The sequence below is a fragment of the Diorhabda sublineata genome, chromosome 6 (assembly GCF_026230105.1).
Source record: "Diorhabda sublineata isolate icDioSubl1.1 chromosome 6, icDioSubl1.1, whole genome shotgun sequence".
Lineage (NCBI taxonomy): Eukaryota > Metazoa > Arthropoda > Insecta > Coleoptera > Chrysomelidae > Diorhabda > Diorhabda sublineata.
Genome location: NC_079479.1, coordinates 35,642,015 through 35,661,568, shown reverse-complemented (window position 1 = coordinate 35,661,568; position 19,554 = coordinate 35,642,015). Strand labels below are relative to the sequence as shown.

General features: G+C 30.2%; 1 protein-coding gene across 1 annotated transcript; it reads left to right on the top strand.

The window, feature by feature from the left end:
• Nucleotides 1–324: 324 nt before the first annotated feature.
• LOC130445108 (neutral alpha-glucosidase AB-like) lies at nucleotides 325–18,193 on the top strand. The gene is made up of 15 exons (XM_056780620.1): nucleotides 325–966; nucleotides 1,113–1,190; nucleotides 1,623–1,844; nucleotides 1,984–2,143; nucleotides 2,850–3,067; nucleotides 3,126–3,321; nucleotides 3,377–3,701; nucleotides 8,231–8,475; nucleotides 8,532–8,789; nucleotides 8,842–9,082; nucleotides 10,602–10,762; nucleotides 10,829–10,939; nucleotides 11,016–11,137; nucleotides 17,559–17,632; nucleotides 18,030–18,193. Exons 1-15 carry the CDS (start codon nucleotides 959–961, stop codon nucleotides 18,134–18,136), a joined length of 2,526 nt encoding a protein of 841 aa, XP_056636598.1. The 5' UTR covers nucleotides 325–958; the 3' UTR covers nucleotides 18,137–18,193.
• Nucleotides 18,194–19,554: the final 1,361 nt, after the last annotated feature.

The window sequence follows — 19,554 nt, the reverse complement described above, 5'->3', positions numbered from 1 at the left end:
ATCACTCAAAATGTTTTTGTAAATCACATATTTTATAAGAAACAAAAGATTTCAAATTCAATTTAATAATTTCGGGTAGATGGTCAACCTCCGAGATTGATGTATACTTACTAAAAAAGAAGAATCATAGATGATTAAAATTAGACAATATAAGAAAACAACTGATCTGAACAGTTTAAAGCACATACATGTAGATCTGTGGTTACGGGTACTAAAGGTTTTAAAAACGTTTACATAGCGGTGTTGCCATAATTTAAAATATTTTTATCATACAAAGGATTTTGGAATGAAACTACGAATTTGAAATTTTTTATTGCATTTATTTAAGGTAGATATTTTTCGTTGGGACATATTTTATACAAAAATAAACAGTACTTTAGATTAGGATATTCGTTTTTCTATGAACTTTATCTTGGCAAATAAAATCGAAGGTCAAATTCTGCTGTTTCATAACCATTTATCAATGCACTCAAGTGTTATTTATATTATTTACAAACGATAAAAAAATTATTAACTTCATATAGAGTGTTTGTTATTTCCTCTTTTAAACGAAATAACTTGAGTTGGTAATATACAGATTGAAATTTATAAAAATCTGACTTAGATAACAACATAACCATTAATATAATTATAAGAAAAAATTTCCTCATAAATGTAAAGAATTTCTATTTAATCATGTGAGCAGACGATAGAGGGGTCAGAAGAATTACATAAACAAATTATTTATTAAAAGATATCAAGCGGGAAGAGTTTTCATATTGACTCCACTCTGTATATCTTACAAATTAATTTTTCGATAATGATGCATCATCGGGGGGAGATAAAAGTGTGATAAAAACAACTTTTTATTATAATATTTTCCAGTAATTATTAAAAATTAGAGTAAACACCATTCAGAAACTTAATCTGGATTCATTAAAGTATAACAGATATTTTCAACTCTAATTTCGTCTTAACAATGTTAAGGTATGTATTAACGATTGTTATTTAATTATTATACGAAGTAACAAACACATAATTCAGAGATATTGAAAACTATGTCAAATAAAACGAAATAAGTACGTTGTAAACTACATACCTCATAATAAGTTAGTCCATTTTTTTCCTTACAGGTTATTAATGCTCCTATTGTTTCTTAATTATGGTTCAACAGACATTTATAAATCATGTAAAGACATCAATTTTTGCAAGTAAGTCCTGAATAATGAAAACTATTGCTCTTGAACTATGAAATGAATCTATTAAAATGACTTTTACATCAATAATAAACGGACATGTGCTATACTTCTTCTTTTAAATTAGAAAGGCCTCGGTTGATAAGGTTATGCAGCGCTTATGATTGGATTTTTCAGACGAATAAATACAATTATAAACATTTTGACTATTGGAATAGGATTTTTATACTAATTTTATTTTTATTTCGTTATAAACAAAATTGAAATTAAACGATAAATACAAAAATTATAATATGAATGATCTTGAAATGTTGGTTGCCTACATAGTAGAAATATGTTTCGAGGAAATACGACCAACGATAAAAGAGAAGAAGAAAAGTCAAACTATGCTTTAAATAAATTCAGTTATGGAATATTTTCTTTAATTAGTTATTTAAAACATTTTAGCGAACTGAGAAACATTGAACCAGTGCAATTTAGTCCCCAGTTTGATGAAATTAGTGAAGATAACAATGTGGTCACAATTCCATTAGTTAATAAAGATAAACAAGAACTTAATTTGAAATTAACTATTCTTGAAAATTATACAGTAAGAGTAAAGGTTACGGAAAAAAATAAAACAAGATATGAATTGAAAGACGTTTTATTTAAAGAACCAGATGTTTTAGAGTAAGTTTGAGCATGAATTAGTTTTTATATTTCTTTATTTATCAGTTTAGTTCGCAATACCAAAATAGGGTAAACACAAAGTTCATTTTTATTAAATAAATAATATTCAAAATAACAAAACATTTCAAAATATTACTAGAGTCGTCGTAGACAAATCAAACGCTGATTTAGTAACATTATCGCCAAAAGATGGATCTCTCAAAGTTGTTATAACATCAGGAACTTCGTTCAAGGTAGAATTTTATTATGAGGATATTTTGGAAATAGTTTTCGTAGGGGAAAATTTGGTATTCAGTCAGGTAAGTACATTTTAACACGCTTATATTAGCTCCACCTGTACACCTGTACGCGGGTTTGTTCGTAACACTCCTTTGGACAACCTTACCGACTACACCGTTACGGCTCGATACAAGTTTCGACGAGACGGTGGTGTCAATTCAAAAATTAAAAATACAAACAAAACATCATCAACAGTACTTAGATAATCAAAAATAGTCATTAAACTCGATAAGAGTCATCAAACAATCGAAGAGCGTTTACATCAAGGCAAAAAAATCTGTTAATGGGTCGAAAAACGATGTTGGGTTTAAATTTTTCAATTATCGGGCACATAGCAACAAGAATTTTGCAATTTACCGCCATTTAAAAGCGAAATATTTTGTTGTAACGCATTAATCGCCTGCTTACGTCACCAGCGCCGATAGAATTTCGCCCGAAACTACAGCAGCATCAATATCCCGTGGTTTTACCGTTATATCCGGTCGATATGATGGGGTTTTATTCGCTTCGTGTCGTATTTTTGGTCACGATGTCGAAGTCTGGATCGACGAAGGTTCGTTATAAATATAGAATGGTGCCGAAATTTACCAACAACACGTACTTTAGACACCTTTTCGAAGGCGTTACGCTACGACAAAACCTTTGCTCTAATTTTATCAATAAATCCACTTTTCGAGGGTCAAAATGGCGGTCTAGTCCATTCTGTTTTGTCGTACATAATTGCAGGTGGATAACGCTTTCGGATTCGTCGCCGAATTTTCCGATATCATCCAACTGTACGGTCTCCACCATCACGCCGTCAAATTAGAGTTGCCAGTTACGAAGGATTCGTCCGGAAAGGTTTTATCGGATCCTTACAGAAACAGAAATTCGGATAACGCCAATTACCCGGCCAACGGGCTCGGCCCTTTATACGGAACAGTTCCGGTCGTTTACGGACATTCGTGAGTGAACTTCGATGATCACTCGCTCGACCGATGTGTACTAAATCGTTTTTTCCAGCGAAAAACACACTTCCGGTATATTTTTACACAACGCCGCCGAACAATGGGTGGATCTGTGGTACAATTCGACTTCCGGTTACGTTTATTTCATGGCGGAAAGCGGCACGTTGGATTTGTTCATTTTACTCGGCGATACGCCGAAGGCGGTCGTTAGACAGTTTACCGGATTGACAGGCGTCGCGCACATGCCTCAGGTACCGAAATTTTTTTTTTGTTTCCGATCGCGTTTTCACGATATTTCTCCTTCAGTTGTGGACCCTCGGTTACCACCAGTGTCGTTGGTCGTATTTTACACAAGAAGACGCTTGGAACGTCGTCACTTCGATGAGCCGGAACCATTTTCCGCTAGACGCCATTTGGCTGGACATCGATTACACCGACGAGAAAAAGTATTTCACTTGGAACCCGGTCAATTATTCGGATCCGATCCAATTTCAAGCAAACATATCCGGAACGAATAAAAAGTTGGTGGCGATTATTGATCCTCATATTAAAGTCGATGAAAATTATCCAGTTTACGAAGGAGCCAAAGATAAATATTTCGTACGATGGTCGAACGGAACCGATTACGTTGGTTAGTACATTTTAGATCGATCGTGTTGCGCGCACTTTTCAAAAACTAATAAATTTCTATCAATATCCAACGGCGTCTATCAATATCTATGAATATTATTTTTTTTTCGATATCTGGCAATATTTGTGAACGTTTTCTTTGTCTATCAAAGTCTATAAATCTTTCTAGGCGTCTCTAACACTCTCTATAGATGAGCCAATGTCTATACACTCCCACCATTTTGTCTCAATATTAATCAATGTCTATAAACATTTCTAGAAGTGTCTATCGCTTTCTATGAATATCTGTCGATGTCTATAGACTTCTACCACCTTCTGTCAATTCTGATCAATGTCTATAAACATTTCTAGAAGTGTCTATCGCTTTCTATGAATATCTGTCGATGTCTATAGACTTCTACCACCTTCTGTCAATTCTAATCAATGTCTATGAACATTTCTAGAAGTGTCTATCGCTTTCTATGAATATCTGTCGATGTCTATAGACTTCTACCACCTTCTGTCAATTCTAATCAATGTCTATGAACATTTCTAGAAGTGTCTATCGCTTTCTATGAATATCTGTCGATGTCTATAGACTTCTACCACCTTCTGTCAATTCTGATCAATGTCTATGAACATTTCTAGAAGTGTCTATCGCTTTCTATGAATATCTGTCGATGTCTATAGACTTCTACCACCTTCTGTCAATTCTGATCAATGTCTATAAACATTTCTAGAAGTGTCTATCGCTTTCTATGAATATCTGTCGATGTCTATAGACTTCTACCACCTTCTGTCAATTCTAATCAATGTCTATGAACATTTCTAGAAGTGTCTATCGCTTTCTATGAATATCTGTCGATGTCTATAGACTTCTACCACCTTCTGTCAATTCTAATCAATGTCTATGAACATTTCTAGAAGTGTCTATCGCTTTCTATGAATATCTGTCGATGTCTATAGACTTCTACCACCTTCTGTCAATTCTAATCAATGTCTATAAACATTTCTAGAAGTGTCTATCGCTTTCTATGAATATCTGTCGATGTCTATAGACTTCTACCACCTTCTGTCAATTCTAATCAATGTCTATAAACATTTCTAGAAGTGTCTATCGCTTTCTATGAATATCTGTCGATGTCTATAGACTTCTACCACCTTCTGTCAATTCTAATCAATGTCTATAAACATTTCTAGAAGTGTCTATCGCTTTCTATGAATATCTGTCGATGTCTATAGACTTCTACCACCTTCTGTCAATTCTAATCAATGTCTATAAACATTTCTAGAAGTGTCTATCGCTTTCTATGAATATCTGTCGATGTCTATAGACTTCTACCACCTTCTGTCAATTCTAATCAATGTCTATAAACATTTCTAGAAGTGTCTATCGCTTTCTATGAATATCTGTCGATGTCTATAGACTTCTACCACCTTCTGTCAATTCTAATCAATGTCTATAAACATTTCTAGAAGTGTCTATCGCTTTCTATGAATATCTGTCGATGTCTATAGACTTCTACCACCTTCTGTCAATTCTAATCAATGTCTATAAACATTTCTAGAAGTGTCTATCGCTTTCTATGAATATCTGTCGATGTCTATAGACTTCTACCACCTTCTGTCAATTCTAATCAATGTCTATAAACATTTCTAGAAGTGTCTATCGCTTTCTATGAATATCTGTCGATGTCTATAGACTTCTAACACCTTCTGTCAATTCTAATCAATGTCTATAAACATTTCTAGAAGTGTCTATCGCTTTCTATGAATATCTGTCGATGTCTATAGACTTCTAACACCTTCTGTCAATTCTAATCAATGTCTATAAACATTTCTAGAAGTGTCTATCGCTTTCTATGAATATCTGTCGATGTCTATAGACTTCTAACACCTTCTGTCAATTCTAATCAATGTCTATAAACATTTCTAGAAGTGTCTATCGCTTTCTATGAATATCTGTCGATGTCTATAGACTTCTACCACCTTCTGTCAATTCTAATCAATGTCTATGAACATTTCTAGAAGTGTCTATCGCTTTCTATGAATATCTGTCGATGTCTATAGACTTCTACCACCTTCTGTCAATTCTAATCAATGTCTATAAACATTTCTAGAAGTGTCTATCGCTTTCTATGAATATCTGTCGATGTCTATAGACTTCTAACACCTTCTGTCAATTCTAATCAATGTCTATAAACATTTCTAGAAGTGTCTATCGCTTTCTATGAATATCTGTCGATGTCTATAGACTTCTACCACCTTCTGTCAATTCTAATCAATGTCTATAAACATTTCTAGAAGTGTCTATCGCTTTCTATGAATATCTGTCGATGTCTATAGACTTCTACCACCTTCTGTCAATTCTAATCAATGTCTATGAACATTTCTAGAAGTGTCTATCGCTTTCTATGAATATCTGTCGATGTCTATAGACTTCTACCACCTTCTGTCAATTCTAATCAATGTCTATAAACATTTCTAGAAGTGTCTATCGCTTTCTATGAATATCTGTCGATGTCTATAGACTTCTAACACCTTCTGTCAATTCTAATCAATGTCTATAAACATTTCTAGAAGTGTCTATCGCTTTCTATGAATATCTGTCGATGTCTATAGACTTCTACCACCTTCTGTCAATTCTAATCAATGTCTATAAACATTTCTAGAAGTGTCTATCGCTTTCTATGAATATCTGTCGATGTCTATAGACTTCTACCACCTTCTGTCAATTCTAATCAATGTCTATAAACATTTCTAGAAGTGTCTATCGCTTTCTATGAATATCTGTCGATGTCTATAGACTTCTACCACCTTCTGTCAATTCTGATCAATGTCTATAAACATTTCTAGAAGTGTCTATCGCTTTCTATGAATATCTGTCGATGTCTATAGACTTCTACCACCTTCTGTCAATTCTAATCAATGTCTATGAACATTTCTAGAAGTGTCTATCGCTTTCTATGAATATCTGTCGATGTCTATAGACTTCTACCACCTTCTGTCAATTCTAATCAATGTCTATGAACATTTCTAGAAGTGTCTATCGCTTTCTATGAATATCTGTCGATGTCTATAGACTTCTACCACCTTCTGTCAATTCTGATCAATGTCTATGAACATTTCTAGAAGTGTCTATCGCTTTCTATGAATATCTGTCGATGTCTATAGACTTCTACCACCTTCTGTCAATTCTGATCAATGTCTATGAACATTTCTAGAAGTGTCTATCGCTTTCTATGAATATCTGTCGATGTCTATAGACTTCTACCACCTTCTGTCAATTCTGATCAATGTCTATGAACATTTCTAGAAGTGTCTATCGCTTTCTATGAATATCTGTCGATGTCTATAGACTTCTACCACCTTCTGTCAATTCTGATCAATGTCTATAAACATTTCTAGAAGTGTCTATCGCTTTCTATGAATATCTGTCGATGTCTATAGACTTCTACCACCTTCTGTCAATTCTAATCAATGTCTATAAACATTTCTAGAAGTGTCTATCGCTTTCTATGAATATCTGTCGATGTCTATAGACTTCTACCACCTTCTGTCAATTCTAATCAATGTCTATAAACATTTCTAGAAGTGTCTATCGCTTTCTATGAATATCTGTCGATGTCTATAGACTTCTACCACCTTCTGTCAATTCTAATCAATGTCTATAAACATTTCTAGAAGTGTCTATCGCTTTCTATGAATATCTGTCGATGTCTATAGACTTCTACCACCTTCTGTCAATTCTAATCAATGTCTATAAACATTTCTAGAAGTGTCTATCGCTTTCTATGAATATCTGTCGATGTCTATAGACTTCTACCACCTTCTGTCAATTCTGATCAATGTCTATAAACATTTCTAGAAGTGTCTATCGCTTTCTATGAATATCTGTCGATGTCTATAGACTTCTACCACCTTCTGTCAATTCTAATCAATGTCTATGAACATTTCTAGAAGTGTCTATCGCTTTCTATGAATATCTGTCGATGTCTATAGACTTCTACCACCTTCTGTCAATTCTGATCAATGTCTATGAACATTTCTAGAAGTGTCTATCGCTTTCTATGAATATCTGTCGATGTCTATAGACTTCTACCACCTTCTGTCAATTCTGATCAATGTCTATAAACATTTCTAGAAGTGTCTATCGCTTTCTATGAATATCTGTCGATGTCTATAGACTTCTAACACCTTCTGTCAATTCTAATCAATGTCTATAAACATTTCTAGAAGTGTCTATCGCTTTCTATGAATATCTGTCGATGTCTATAGACTTCTACCACCTTCTGTCAATTCTAATCAATGTCTATAAACATTTCTAGAAGTGTCTATCGCTTTCTATGAATATCTGTCGATGTCTATAGACTTCTACCACCTTCTGTCAATTCTAATCAATGTCTATAAACATTTCTAGAAGTGTCTATCGCTTTCTATGAATATCTGTCGATGTCTATAGACTTCTGCCATCTTCTGTATATTTATATTAAAGTCTACCGGCATTAATATGTGTCATCCTCGTCTATGATGTCTAATTGACAATTTCAGGTAATTGTTGGCCCGGTGAGTCGAGTTACATCGACTTCCTCAATCCGGAAGCTCGAAATTATTACTCAAATTGGTATAGCTACGACAAATTTGTGAATTCCACCTCGACTTTGGCCGGTATTTGGAACGACATGAACGAACCGTCAGTATTCGACGATTCGACCGAAAAAAGTTTGCCGTACGACGTTCTACACTACGGAGAAGTTCAACACAGAGACGTACACAACATTTACGGTTTACTTCACGTACGAATTAACGTACTAATAATTTAAATCGATTTATACGCGAATATTAATTGTAGACTATGAGTACCCACAAAGGATTGATGGATAGAGATAACGGTACGATTAGACCGTTCATTTTGACGCGTTCCACTTTTGCCGGAAGTCAACGTTACGCCGCCATGTGGACGGGAGACAATACCGCCGATTGGCCGTACCTACAGATCAGTTACTCCGAGTGCCTCCTATCAAATATAGTCGGTTTGGTTTTTTGCGGAGCAGACGTCGGTGGGTTTTTCGACGAACCTACCGCGGAACTACTTCAAAGATGGTACCAAGTGAGTTAATAAAGATCCAAGTGACGCTCGGATGGTTATAATTTTGTTTTAGGCCGCTATATGGTTGCCTTTCTTCAGAGGACATGCCTCGAACACCGTCGGACGAAGGGAACCCTATCTATTCGAGAAAGACGTTCAAAATGTTATCCGGAACGCTATGGAAGTGAGATATAGTCACATACCAATGTGGTATACTTTGTTTTACGAGCACACCATTACTGGGGATCCAGTTGTAAGGCCTATATTCTACGAATATCCAGGAATTACAAATCAGGACTATCATATTTTGTTGGGTGAGTATATTGAATGTATCCGGTAGGAATCGGTGAGTTAATGAACAGCTTTTATGAAAAAATATGATATTTGTAATATTTTTTGAAAATTAAGTGAAGTTGTTGATCTCTTTCTGCTAAATGTTGTTTCCAAAAAGGAAAAACAAGTTGCAAGTAGTGATTTATAATCGAAAAATATCAAAAATACCAAAGAACAATAAATAACGTAGCATGTTTCGTTAATAATTAAAAACATTTTATTTGTCAAGTCTTGAGGTTGAAATATTGAAATTTCTTGAACAAATTGAACATTCGAAATCATTTTTTGCGGTTTACAGTCCCTATCAAACATGATAAAAACGTAGCAAATAATTTCAAAGTACTGGGTACATGAAGTTTTTAAATTTTTCTAATTAAAACAACCTGCAATTCATATTCATCTCAATCTCAATATTTTAAGCTCAAGTTGAAACGTTTTCACTTATTTAAGTTACATCCTGTATATCACCACTTATAGAATCAATTGTACTAGTGGAAAATCACATGGAATTTCAGTTAATACGTAAAAATCATCCTTATATTGTAAAACTGATATAAACTTCCAATAAGCACCCTTATAGTTGTACTTTTTTTAAATAAATACTATATAAACATTTCTAGCCATAATAAACATACAAATATATATGATTTTTGTTTGTGTGAAATTAGTTTTAGTATTTATGAAGTTTTTAAATTTTTCTAATTAAAACAACCTGCAATTCATATTCCATCTCAATCTCAATATTTTAAGCTCAAGTTGAAACGTTTTCACTTATTTATGTTACATCCTGTGTATAACCACTTATAGAATCAATTTTACTAATGGAAAATCACATGGAATTTCAGTTATTACGTGAAAATCATCCTTATATTGTAAAACTGATATAAACTTCCAATAAGTAGCCTTATAGTTGTCGTTTTTTTAAATACAATACTATATAAACATTTCTAGCAATAAACATACAAATATATATGATATTTGTTTGTATGAAATTAGTTTTAGTATTTATTTTAACTAGCTAATCAATATAAATCATGTTATTATAATTTTTTATTTGACTTACGGTTGATTTTATGTTTGAAATCCAAGTCCAATTTCGCAATTCAAGAAAGTTTTTTCAACAATTTGATGGCATAATATGTATAAAATACACAAATCTCACTTATAAACTATCTGAGAGTATTAAAGAAATTAAAAATCAAAAATATTTGTAACATAAACGACTTTTCTAGAAATGAGAAATATATAACGTCAATTGTCAAATATCATAAAACGGTTGCCAACATAAACCATAGTTCTACGCTGGTCATAGAAAAATTGAAAATTTTTAATTTGTCAATGTTTGTACTAGATGTGGCTTATTTTCTACCAAACGGATTTTAGTTCAAATTAACGATAGTTCAATCATATTTAGAGGTTACGTTTATTATTTGCTTATAACTTTGGTGAAAATACTTTTGATTGTATTTAATTCAAGCAAAAATGTTTAATATTTTGAAGGCTCGTCTATTCTGGCTAGACCTGTTATGGATAAAGGAGCTAAAAGTGTAAATGTGAGTTTCCCAGGTACTAAAGATATTTACTGGTACAGGATAGACGATGATTCTTATAAAATATTCTCCGGTGATAGTTCGACGATTATTACTGTTGATATAAATACAGTAAGTGAAAAAATATTACAATTTAATTGACTATTTAAAAAACAACACAAATGATATTTGTTTTAGTCGCCATATTTCTATAAAGGAGGCAGTATTATAGCAAGAAAAAATGAAAAACGATACTCTACAACTGATATGCAGTCAGATCCGTTCGATTTATACATTACCTTAGATTCTGTATGTATTTTAACAACGTTGCCAGACTTTTAAAGACGAAATACTCCGCTAGAATTCTAGTTTCTTTTCTTTTCAGAATGGAGAAGCCGAAGGGACGTTGTACGTGGATGATTATACAAGTTTCAAATATAGAGACGAAAAACTTTATTTTTATGTACGTATAAGCTACATAACGGAAACCGGGGGAATTTCTATAGAGTAAGTACATTAAAAAAATTTATCTTTATCAGCACTTTTTTTAATTGTATACAAGGTATGTTGAAAAATCTTATTTTTTAACAAACATTGTTTACTATATTTTAAAATTTTACAAAACTTGTCACGTTATTGCAAATAATAAAAAAAAATCTTGATATACGAGGTGAGTTTAATATTTATTTAGATATTTTCTACTATCAGCTCGTATTTTTTTGAAAATAATAATTTGGAAACAAAAATCTAATCTTTCTATAACTACGAGGTGAATCTTATCGATCGTAAGGAGAAAGGCATAGCACGTCGACCGGTTTCGATCTTTTTGGATCTCATCAGGAGAAAGTAATGATGTCACGTTTTTCTTTTTTTTTTATAGCAACAATCTATCGACCGGTTTTGATCTGATTAGTTCTCATCAGTAGAAAGTATAAAATCACAGTTTTGCTTCATAATAAAGGCCTGAACGAATTATATATTTCGGGTTTCGAAATATATTTTTAAAAACTTTATTTTTGAATATTTATATGAATATAATTAATCTCAAGATCGAACTAATTATAAACATTAAATATCATCGAATTGTTTACAAACATCTTATTTATAGTAAAATAGTGCTGATACATGTTTACGTTATTTCATACAAAAATAGAATAAATGCTGATACATGTTTACGACATTAGATACAATGGTATTGTTTTTAAAAATGTCCTTCAGGAATTCTTCGCATGTAACTCCTCCATCCCTAAGAATGAAAAATGACGGAGGTATTTTTCATCCTTTGTTGTCTTTCCTCTTCTAATTCGATGTCTTCTTTCTTCATTTCTTCTATTTTCTGTTTTCTTACAAACTTATATTTATATTTTCGAATTATCCAAAATATTATGAAAATTATACAAATTATTATGATTACAGTAAATAGTTCTATCGATACATGACTTTGTGGATTATAAATTTCATGAATTGATTTTATATTCTTAGCGATGTTATTAATTTCATACAATTTATTAAAATCTATATTAGTTAAATTAGGAGATTTATAAATTTCATTATTCAAAAATTTAAAGTTTAATTTCGGTAGTATTATTGATTTCCCTTTTTTAATTTGTACATTGGTTGAGAAAATTTCACTTCCTACTTGAATATTACAATTTTTTGGAATTTTTATAAGTGATGGATACATTAATTTAAAATAGCGGTCTGATACACATTTAGAAATTACATCAGTTTCAAAATTTGGAATCACTAAAAGTTCATCATTTGTTACTTGTTCCAATATTGTTTCTTGAAGATTAATTTCACGAATTACACAATTTTTACCGGAATGTCCATTTAAAAGTTCAACAGTACAGTCATCTTGTAATTTGAAAGTTTCTTTACAATAATATTTTCCTTCTAATTCGGGGCATTCTTCTTTGATGAAAGTAACTTCTTTTTGACTTCTGGCCAAGTAAGGTTGCGGAGGTATAAATATTGTATGGTTTTGAATTACGGGGTATAAATGGAAAAATTCATAGGTTTTAGGTTTTAGGATAGGAACATGGGTAGCAAATATTATTTTGGATTTGGAAAAGGTTACTTGTGAACCAAGAAAGAGATAATATGTCAAAATATTACTAAATTTTGGTATTTGTTCTTCATTATAAATGGTACTTAAATATTTTATCATTTCTAAAATTTCTTGGCTCGATATAACTGAGCTATGAATTGTATTTAATTTAGAAAACGTTATTGCATTTTCAATATTATCAATCAATGTAATTAAACTCTGACAATCCAGATTAATTTGTGAAATTGTACTTTGAAATGTTATAAAATTATTTAAAGTTATTATTTTGTTTTCAATTGAAATGTGAAATTTCTCTATATTATCAAAAAGTTTATGTTGATTATCCCATAGAGTCGTAATCGATTCGTTATAATGATCAATTAATTTTTTATGTAGTGATATCTGTAAATTAACTTCGTGAATTATTTGTTTCTGATTTTGTTGTAGGACATTTATAGCGTTATTATATCTTTCTTCATCGTCCGAATCTAAAGTTCCAAAAAGCCATTTATCTATTTTGCCTACAGCATTTATTAATCCTCTTTTCAATCTTAAATGTGGGTAAATATTTTCTGATTTTTTATCTAATGTGTTAATTAAAATTTCTGTTCTACTCAATGATTGTTCAGCTAAGTTATGGTATGAAATAGGATTTGTTGCGTTCACTTGAGATAAATTATTTCTTAGGTTATAATAATATTGTTTTAAATTATTGATTTGTTTATGAATGAATTCTAAATCTATATAATATATGAAAGTATGTTTACTATGTATAAGATTACTAGTTCCTAAATTGATAGGTAATAATAAATTATTTACGTTCGAAACTGTTATGTCTTCTGTTTTGGTCATCTTGTAAAGTAATAGTAACGTTAATACTATTGTCAGCTTCATTATCTGTAACAATTTTTTGTTTTAGTTTTTTGGTTTTCTAATTATATTTTTATGATATGTCCCTTTGTTTGTTTCTAATAATATACCAGAATCTTTTACAATTTCAGCTTTTTTGAATTTAGGTAGTTTCTTGTCTCGAAATTTTGTTTTTATGTAGGCTATGTTTTGGTTTTCATAGGATGGGGGATCGTTTCTGTTTTCATTTCTCTTATTAATTATTTTTTCTTTAATGTTAGCATTTCTATTTTTAATTTTTTCATATAATAATTTGGAGGTTTCTTTGTGATTTTGTATGTAATTAGATATTATTAAATGATCGTTTAAATCGAATGGATCAGGGTTATTTATATGGCCTTTAATAATTTCAAATGGCGTAAATTGTGTTATTGAATGAATTGAATTATTATATGCTAATATTGAGTGTTTTATCAATTGATTGGGAGTCCAATCATTATTATTTTCTTTTATGCACCTAAAATGTTCGATTAAACTGGAATGAAAACGTTCAACAGGTGAATTAGAATTGCTATTTTTAGACGTGGTATAATGTAACTCAATTTTGTGTAATTTGCAAAAATCTTGTAGGTCATTATTTTTAAATTCTGAACCACAATCAGCTGTTATTTTATAAGGTAACCCATGATGAGTAACGTAATTTAATATGTTATCAACAACTGAAGTTCCATTCACACTTGACATTGAATATGCTTGACCGTAAGAGAAATAGATACATTTTCTCATTATTGTTGAATATGAAAGATTTACTATCTTAATAACATTGACATATCAAATCAAATTTAATTGAAGGGTTTATATTATATTTATTCATTTAACACATTTCACAATTATTAATAAAGTTTTCTACGTCTTCTGAACTCATAGGTTTGTTTTGATTAATTGATTTATATCTATTTTATTTTTTGCACCAATTATAAGTTTCGTGCCAATTATAATTTTCGTTAATTAGTTTTTAATCTTCTTTTGAATAATTAAAATTGTGAATTTCGTATTGATTTATTTCAAATGGTTGAGTTTTAAGGGGTTCATTTAAAGTTATAGGTATTGTTTTAAGTGATTCATTTATGTTATACTGATTATAATTTGAATTTTTTATATTATTTTCTTTTCCCATTAGTTGAATAAACAAAGTTATGGATTATATTATTAAATTTCTTATATATACTCTAATTAATAATAAGTTTTTATTATTAAAGTTTCTAAAAGTTTACTAATTTAATTTTTATGTTTTACTTATTTTTTATCCATTAATTCTAAATCTTATCTATTCTTATAACATAATAATAAAAAAGAAAGAAAAGTCTTTGTATAAAAATCCATTTTATAATTTCTTGAATTGCGTACCATTTCAACGAATGATAATATCTATTTTTCCAAAATTGTTCTTCTATTATCTTTTCATTTAATATAGCATTTAATTTTCTATTGAAATATTTTGAACTTATTTCATTATTATTTTTATCAAATTCTTTGTTAATTGTTTCATAATTAATCTCAACTTCGTCATTTTCATTATTTATTTTTCTTTTATCAATGATATTACTTTGATTCTGTATATCTAATATATTTGTATTTAATTCAGGTTTTATAACATAACATTCTTTTTCTAATATATCATTATCTATTTTTATAACATCATTTATATCTTTTTCGTCCTTTGTCATATCATTATTTATTTCATTTATTTCTCTGTTTAATTCTATTACATTTTCTTTTACTTCAATTTCATTATCCTTTTCATTCATTTTTATTTTATCTAATCCTGTATTGTTTAATTCCACTTTATCAAATAATTCTAATTCTCCTTTTGTATCATTATTCATTTGTTCTACCATTATAATATTTTCTTGTGAATTCTTTTCTGTTACATTTAATTTATCTTTTTCTTCTTTATCAAATAATTTACTAAGATCTAGTTCTACTTGTTCATTTATTTCTTTACAATGATTTAATTCTGATTCTTTGATTTTTATTTCTGGTGAGGAATTATTAGATGTGAAATTTATTTCAATTATTTGTTCACTGGGTTCTGATTCGTTAGATTCTATGAAATTTTCAAAATATGTTAAAGCATCATTAGGAGTAAAATTTATTTCTTCTATGTTTGATTCTTTTTCCGAGGCTCTTTCCGAAAATTTACAATTCGATCATTATCTTCGTCGTGTTCAAACAAATGGTGAAAATCAATTATTTCTTCTTCTTCTTCTTCTTTATTTTTGTAATTATTATTATATAGTTCTTCAGAAGTAAAATTCGGTTCATTTCGTGATTTAATATATTTGTTATTATTTGTATTATTATTATTATAATTATTATTATTATTTATACGTCTACTTGGTCTGTCAGAAAAATTTCTTGATGTCGTTGACATCGGTTCAGGTCTAGGTAAACGATTAACAGGTATTTGGTTCGGGCGGAAAACATTTTTCCTAGGACCAAATATTTGCGCATTCGTTGGGTAATTTTGTCTTCTTTGTGGTATTGGATTTACATTTATAGGTTGACTAGGGAAATTATTGTTATTATTATTATTGTATCTTTCATTATAATAGTTATTATTATTTCTATCATAATTATTATATCTGTCATGATTGTTATTATTAGGTTGTCGGTAGAAAGAATTATAATTGTTATGTTGATTGTTTCTATTATTTCTTGATGGATTCATTTGAACATTAGTATTATTATTATTATTATATTTAACTTTAGGTTCGTAAAATTGACCATAAAGTTTTTCGAAATTTTCAAACTCGTCTACATAAGCCATAGCGTCTTCCAGAGAATTAGGCTTTTTTAAGTACATATTGTTACGTATAACGCCTGAACATCCCGCAATAAAGGTGTTCAAAGCTGTTTTCTCACAATGATTAATTTGACATCTTTTATCGATTTCTCCTAAGTTTAAATTATTACTTATAATTTGTATAGTCTGACTTTTTAATAATTGCAATCTGTTACCAAAAGCTATTAAATTTTCATTTTTAAATGGTCGTGTTCTCGTTAATTCTTGTAAAATACAATCTAAATCACGCCTATCTGCAAAACATTGAATCAAGGCTTCTTTTAATTTAAACCATGTATTCAACTCAATTCTATTTCCCACCATTAACTCGGCTTTATCTATCAATTTTTCTTGTATGCATTCTAATACGTGATTATTAATATCTTGATCATTATAGACTGAATACGTCTCTATAAGGTTCTCACATCGATTTATAAATTTATTTAATGTATTTTTATTTCCATAATAAGGTTTAATATTCTCTAACTTTAATTTAAATAAATCCCAATTTAGGGTTTTTGGATTTGACGTTGCCATTTTTATATATTCTGAATTATCTTTTAAGTTTAACTCACTGAATGTATTTAATAATTTATCAAAATCGTTCATAAAATAATATATTTAAAATTATTAAATTATCTCTTCCCTATTCAAAGTTCTGATAAGGATGGATAATAAGGAATCAAAATAATAAGGAGACTTGGCACTTACAGCTATCTGAAGTCCTGTCCCTCGTTGAGTACGTAGATCTAGTGCTGAGGTACTGGAGTACTTAGCCGGAACTTTATCGCACTTTGCGTAAACTCGCGACCGCACTAATCCGAATGACTGCGCCAATTATATATTTCGGGTTTCGAAATATATTTTTAAAAACTTTATTTTTGAATATTTATATGAATATAATTAATCTCAAGATCGAACTAATTATAAACATTAAATATCATCGAATTGTTTACAAACATCTTATTTATAGTAAAATAGTGCTGATACATGTTTACGTTATTTCATACAAAAATAGAATAAATGCTGATACATGTTTACGACATTAGATACAATGGTATTGTTTTTAAAAATGTCCTTCAGGAATTCTTCGCATGTAACTAACGTGCTTTTTTTTCGATCTTTGTTCTTCTGGAGACTCTTATTGTAGCAAAAATTCATATTTTTTAACATTTTTTTTAAAGGAAAATTAACGGCGGAGAGGGGGACTTTGTTGTGAACATCAAGCAAATTATAGTAGTCAAACCTTCAAATTTAGGTGAGGTTATTCGAAAAATATACGTAATTGTTTGGAAGTTTCGATCATATCAGTTTATAGAGAATGTAAACAACAATTTATGATAAGAATATCGATATACGTAGTGATATACAGGGCGTTTTATTAATAATAAAAATGTTTCTTTAAACTACGACCACAAGTGGACCGAAAACGCCACGTCTTAGATTCTAATTTGTCATTTTTTGACGTTACCTCGTAAGTTTTTTTCATATTTTCAATGGATTTCCCTTTATTTTATTTATTTGATAATATTTTATCGATTTCCTATCCCCGTTTCTTGATTCTGCTTTTTTTCAAATAAATCTCTCTAAATTGATTGATTGGAACTTCCGAATCACCCTGTATAGATAAATCAATTCTATTTATTTTCTTCTAGGCACAAATAAATACGTTTATGAACATCTAGCTGACGGTGCGGCATTGAAAAGTGTTGATTTGTGTCAACGATTAAAAAAAAATCAAAAAGTCAATTTAGTATTTTAATTTTTGTAAAATAATTTTATTAAATATATTCGATAGCATATCAATGTGTTTACACCCAATTTCCGACAAGTTTTATCAACTAAATTTGGCAATAAAACTCGGAATTATTAAGAAATCTCACTAATGACAGTTGTATGATCATCTGATAGAATATGTTGCCTCGTATATTGATTGTGTGACGTAAAAAATCTCTAGTAGGTTTTGTGTCCGTCTGTCGTTGGGTAGATGATAATTTAATGGCTTCCCCGAGCTTGAAACTCCGCCTTTTTTAACGACAACTCGCCACGCCTTCAAAAGTTTCGGGTGTTACCGGTCCACGTAATCTGCCGAACTATTTATCTAACTGCGAACGTTGCCAAACCTACGTCTATTTACGGAAAATTAATAAATTCAATCCGATATCACCTAACACGCTAATGGACTTACTTTTCGCGAAAAGTGTCTTAAAAATAAATAGCGAATATTTTATTATTAAACTTATGTATAAATTTAAATTCCCATAGAATAAAAATGGCTACCACAGACAACTTCACCTCTTGGAAATCAAGTTAATAATCTAATTATATTTGTTATGTTAATTTTCTGTTACACTTCTTTATTCGATTCATAGAAAAAGTATTTTTCTCATCAACCTACGATTTTTTTAAAATCCGAGTTGGCAACACGGCTAACTGCCTATTTCATCATAGTAACAAAAAATCTAAACGCAACGGTCATAATGGGTCCGACAATTAATTTTGCTAGCAATGTTGCCAAATTGTCTATAATGAAAGTAGATGTGGTATTTTCCATATCATGTTAATTGAAAAATGAAATTTATTTCTCCAGAATAAAGTTTTGTGATTCGTGTTTATTTGGGTAACATAATATCGCAATTTTCGCAATTGAAGCTTATAACTTTTCTTTCTTCTATAAATTATGTAATGACTAAATATTTGATTTATTCGGTACTTAGTCAAAGTTTTTTGGGTGATGCTCGTGAAAATTACACGATTCATATGAATTTGGATACAATATTTCAAATTTTTGTATCTTCTTTGTCTAAATCAACATAATAGAACTTCATGACACTTGTTTATTTTACAATTATTTATTGACAGTAATTTAAAGCTGGCAACGTTGCGTTTCTCTTCCAGCTGATTTATATTTCGTGACGTGGCTATTTGAGGTCATTAAAAAATGAAATATCGTAATTAATTATTCGGACTTGCGGGATAATAAGAAATTTAGCAAAATTCTTTTCCTCGAATTAAATATAACTTTGTGTAAAAAGTTTTCTGAATTACATACACACACACAAATATTACCGATCGACATTTGGTCGATATTATTATCAATCATAACCTCACTAAATTCAAAATATAAAGAATATACATTTTTATTAAAACTACACCCTGTACACATACGAAACACGTAAA

Excerpts from the sequence above, each read along its gene's own strand:
- LOC130445108 (XM_056780620.1), top strand. Across the intron at positions 1,191-1,622 it reads AAAGACATCAATTTTTGCAA|CGAACTGAGAAACATTGAAC; the intron begins GTAAGTCCTGAA and ends AAAACATTTTAG. Across the intron at positions 3,068-3,125 it reads CCGGTCGTTTACGGACATTC|CGAAAAACACACTTCCGGTA; the intron begins GTGAGTGAACTT and ends CGTTTTTTCCAG.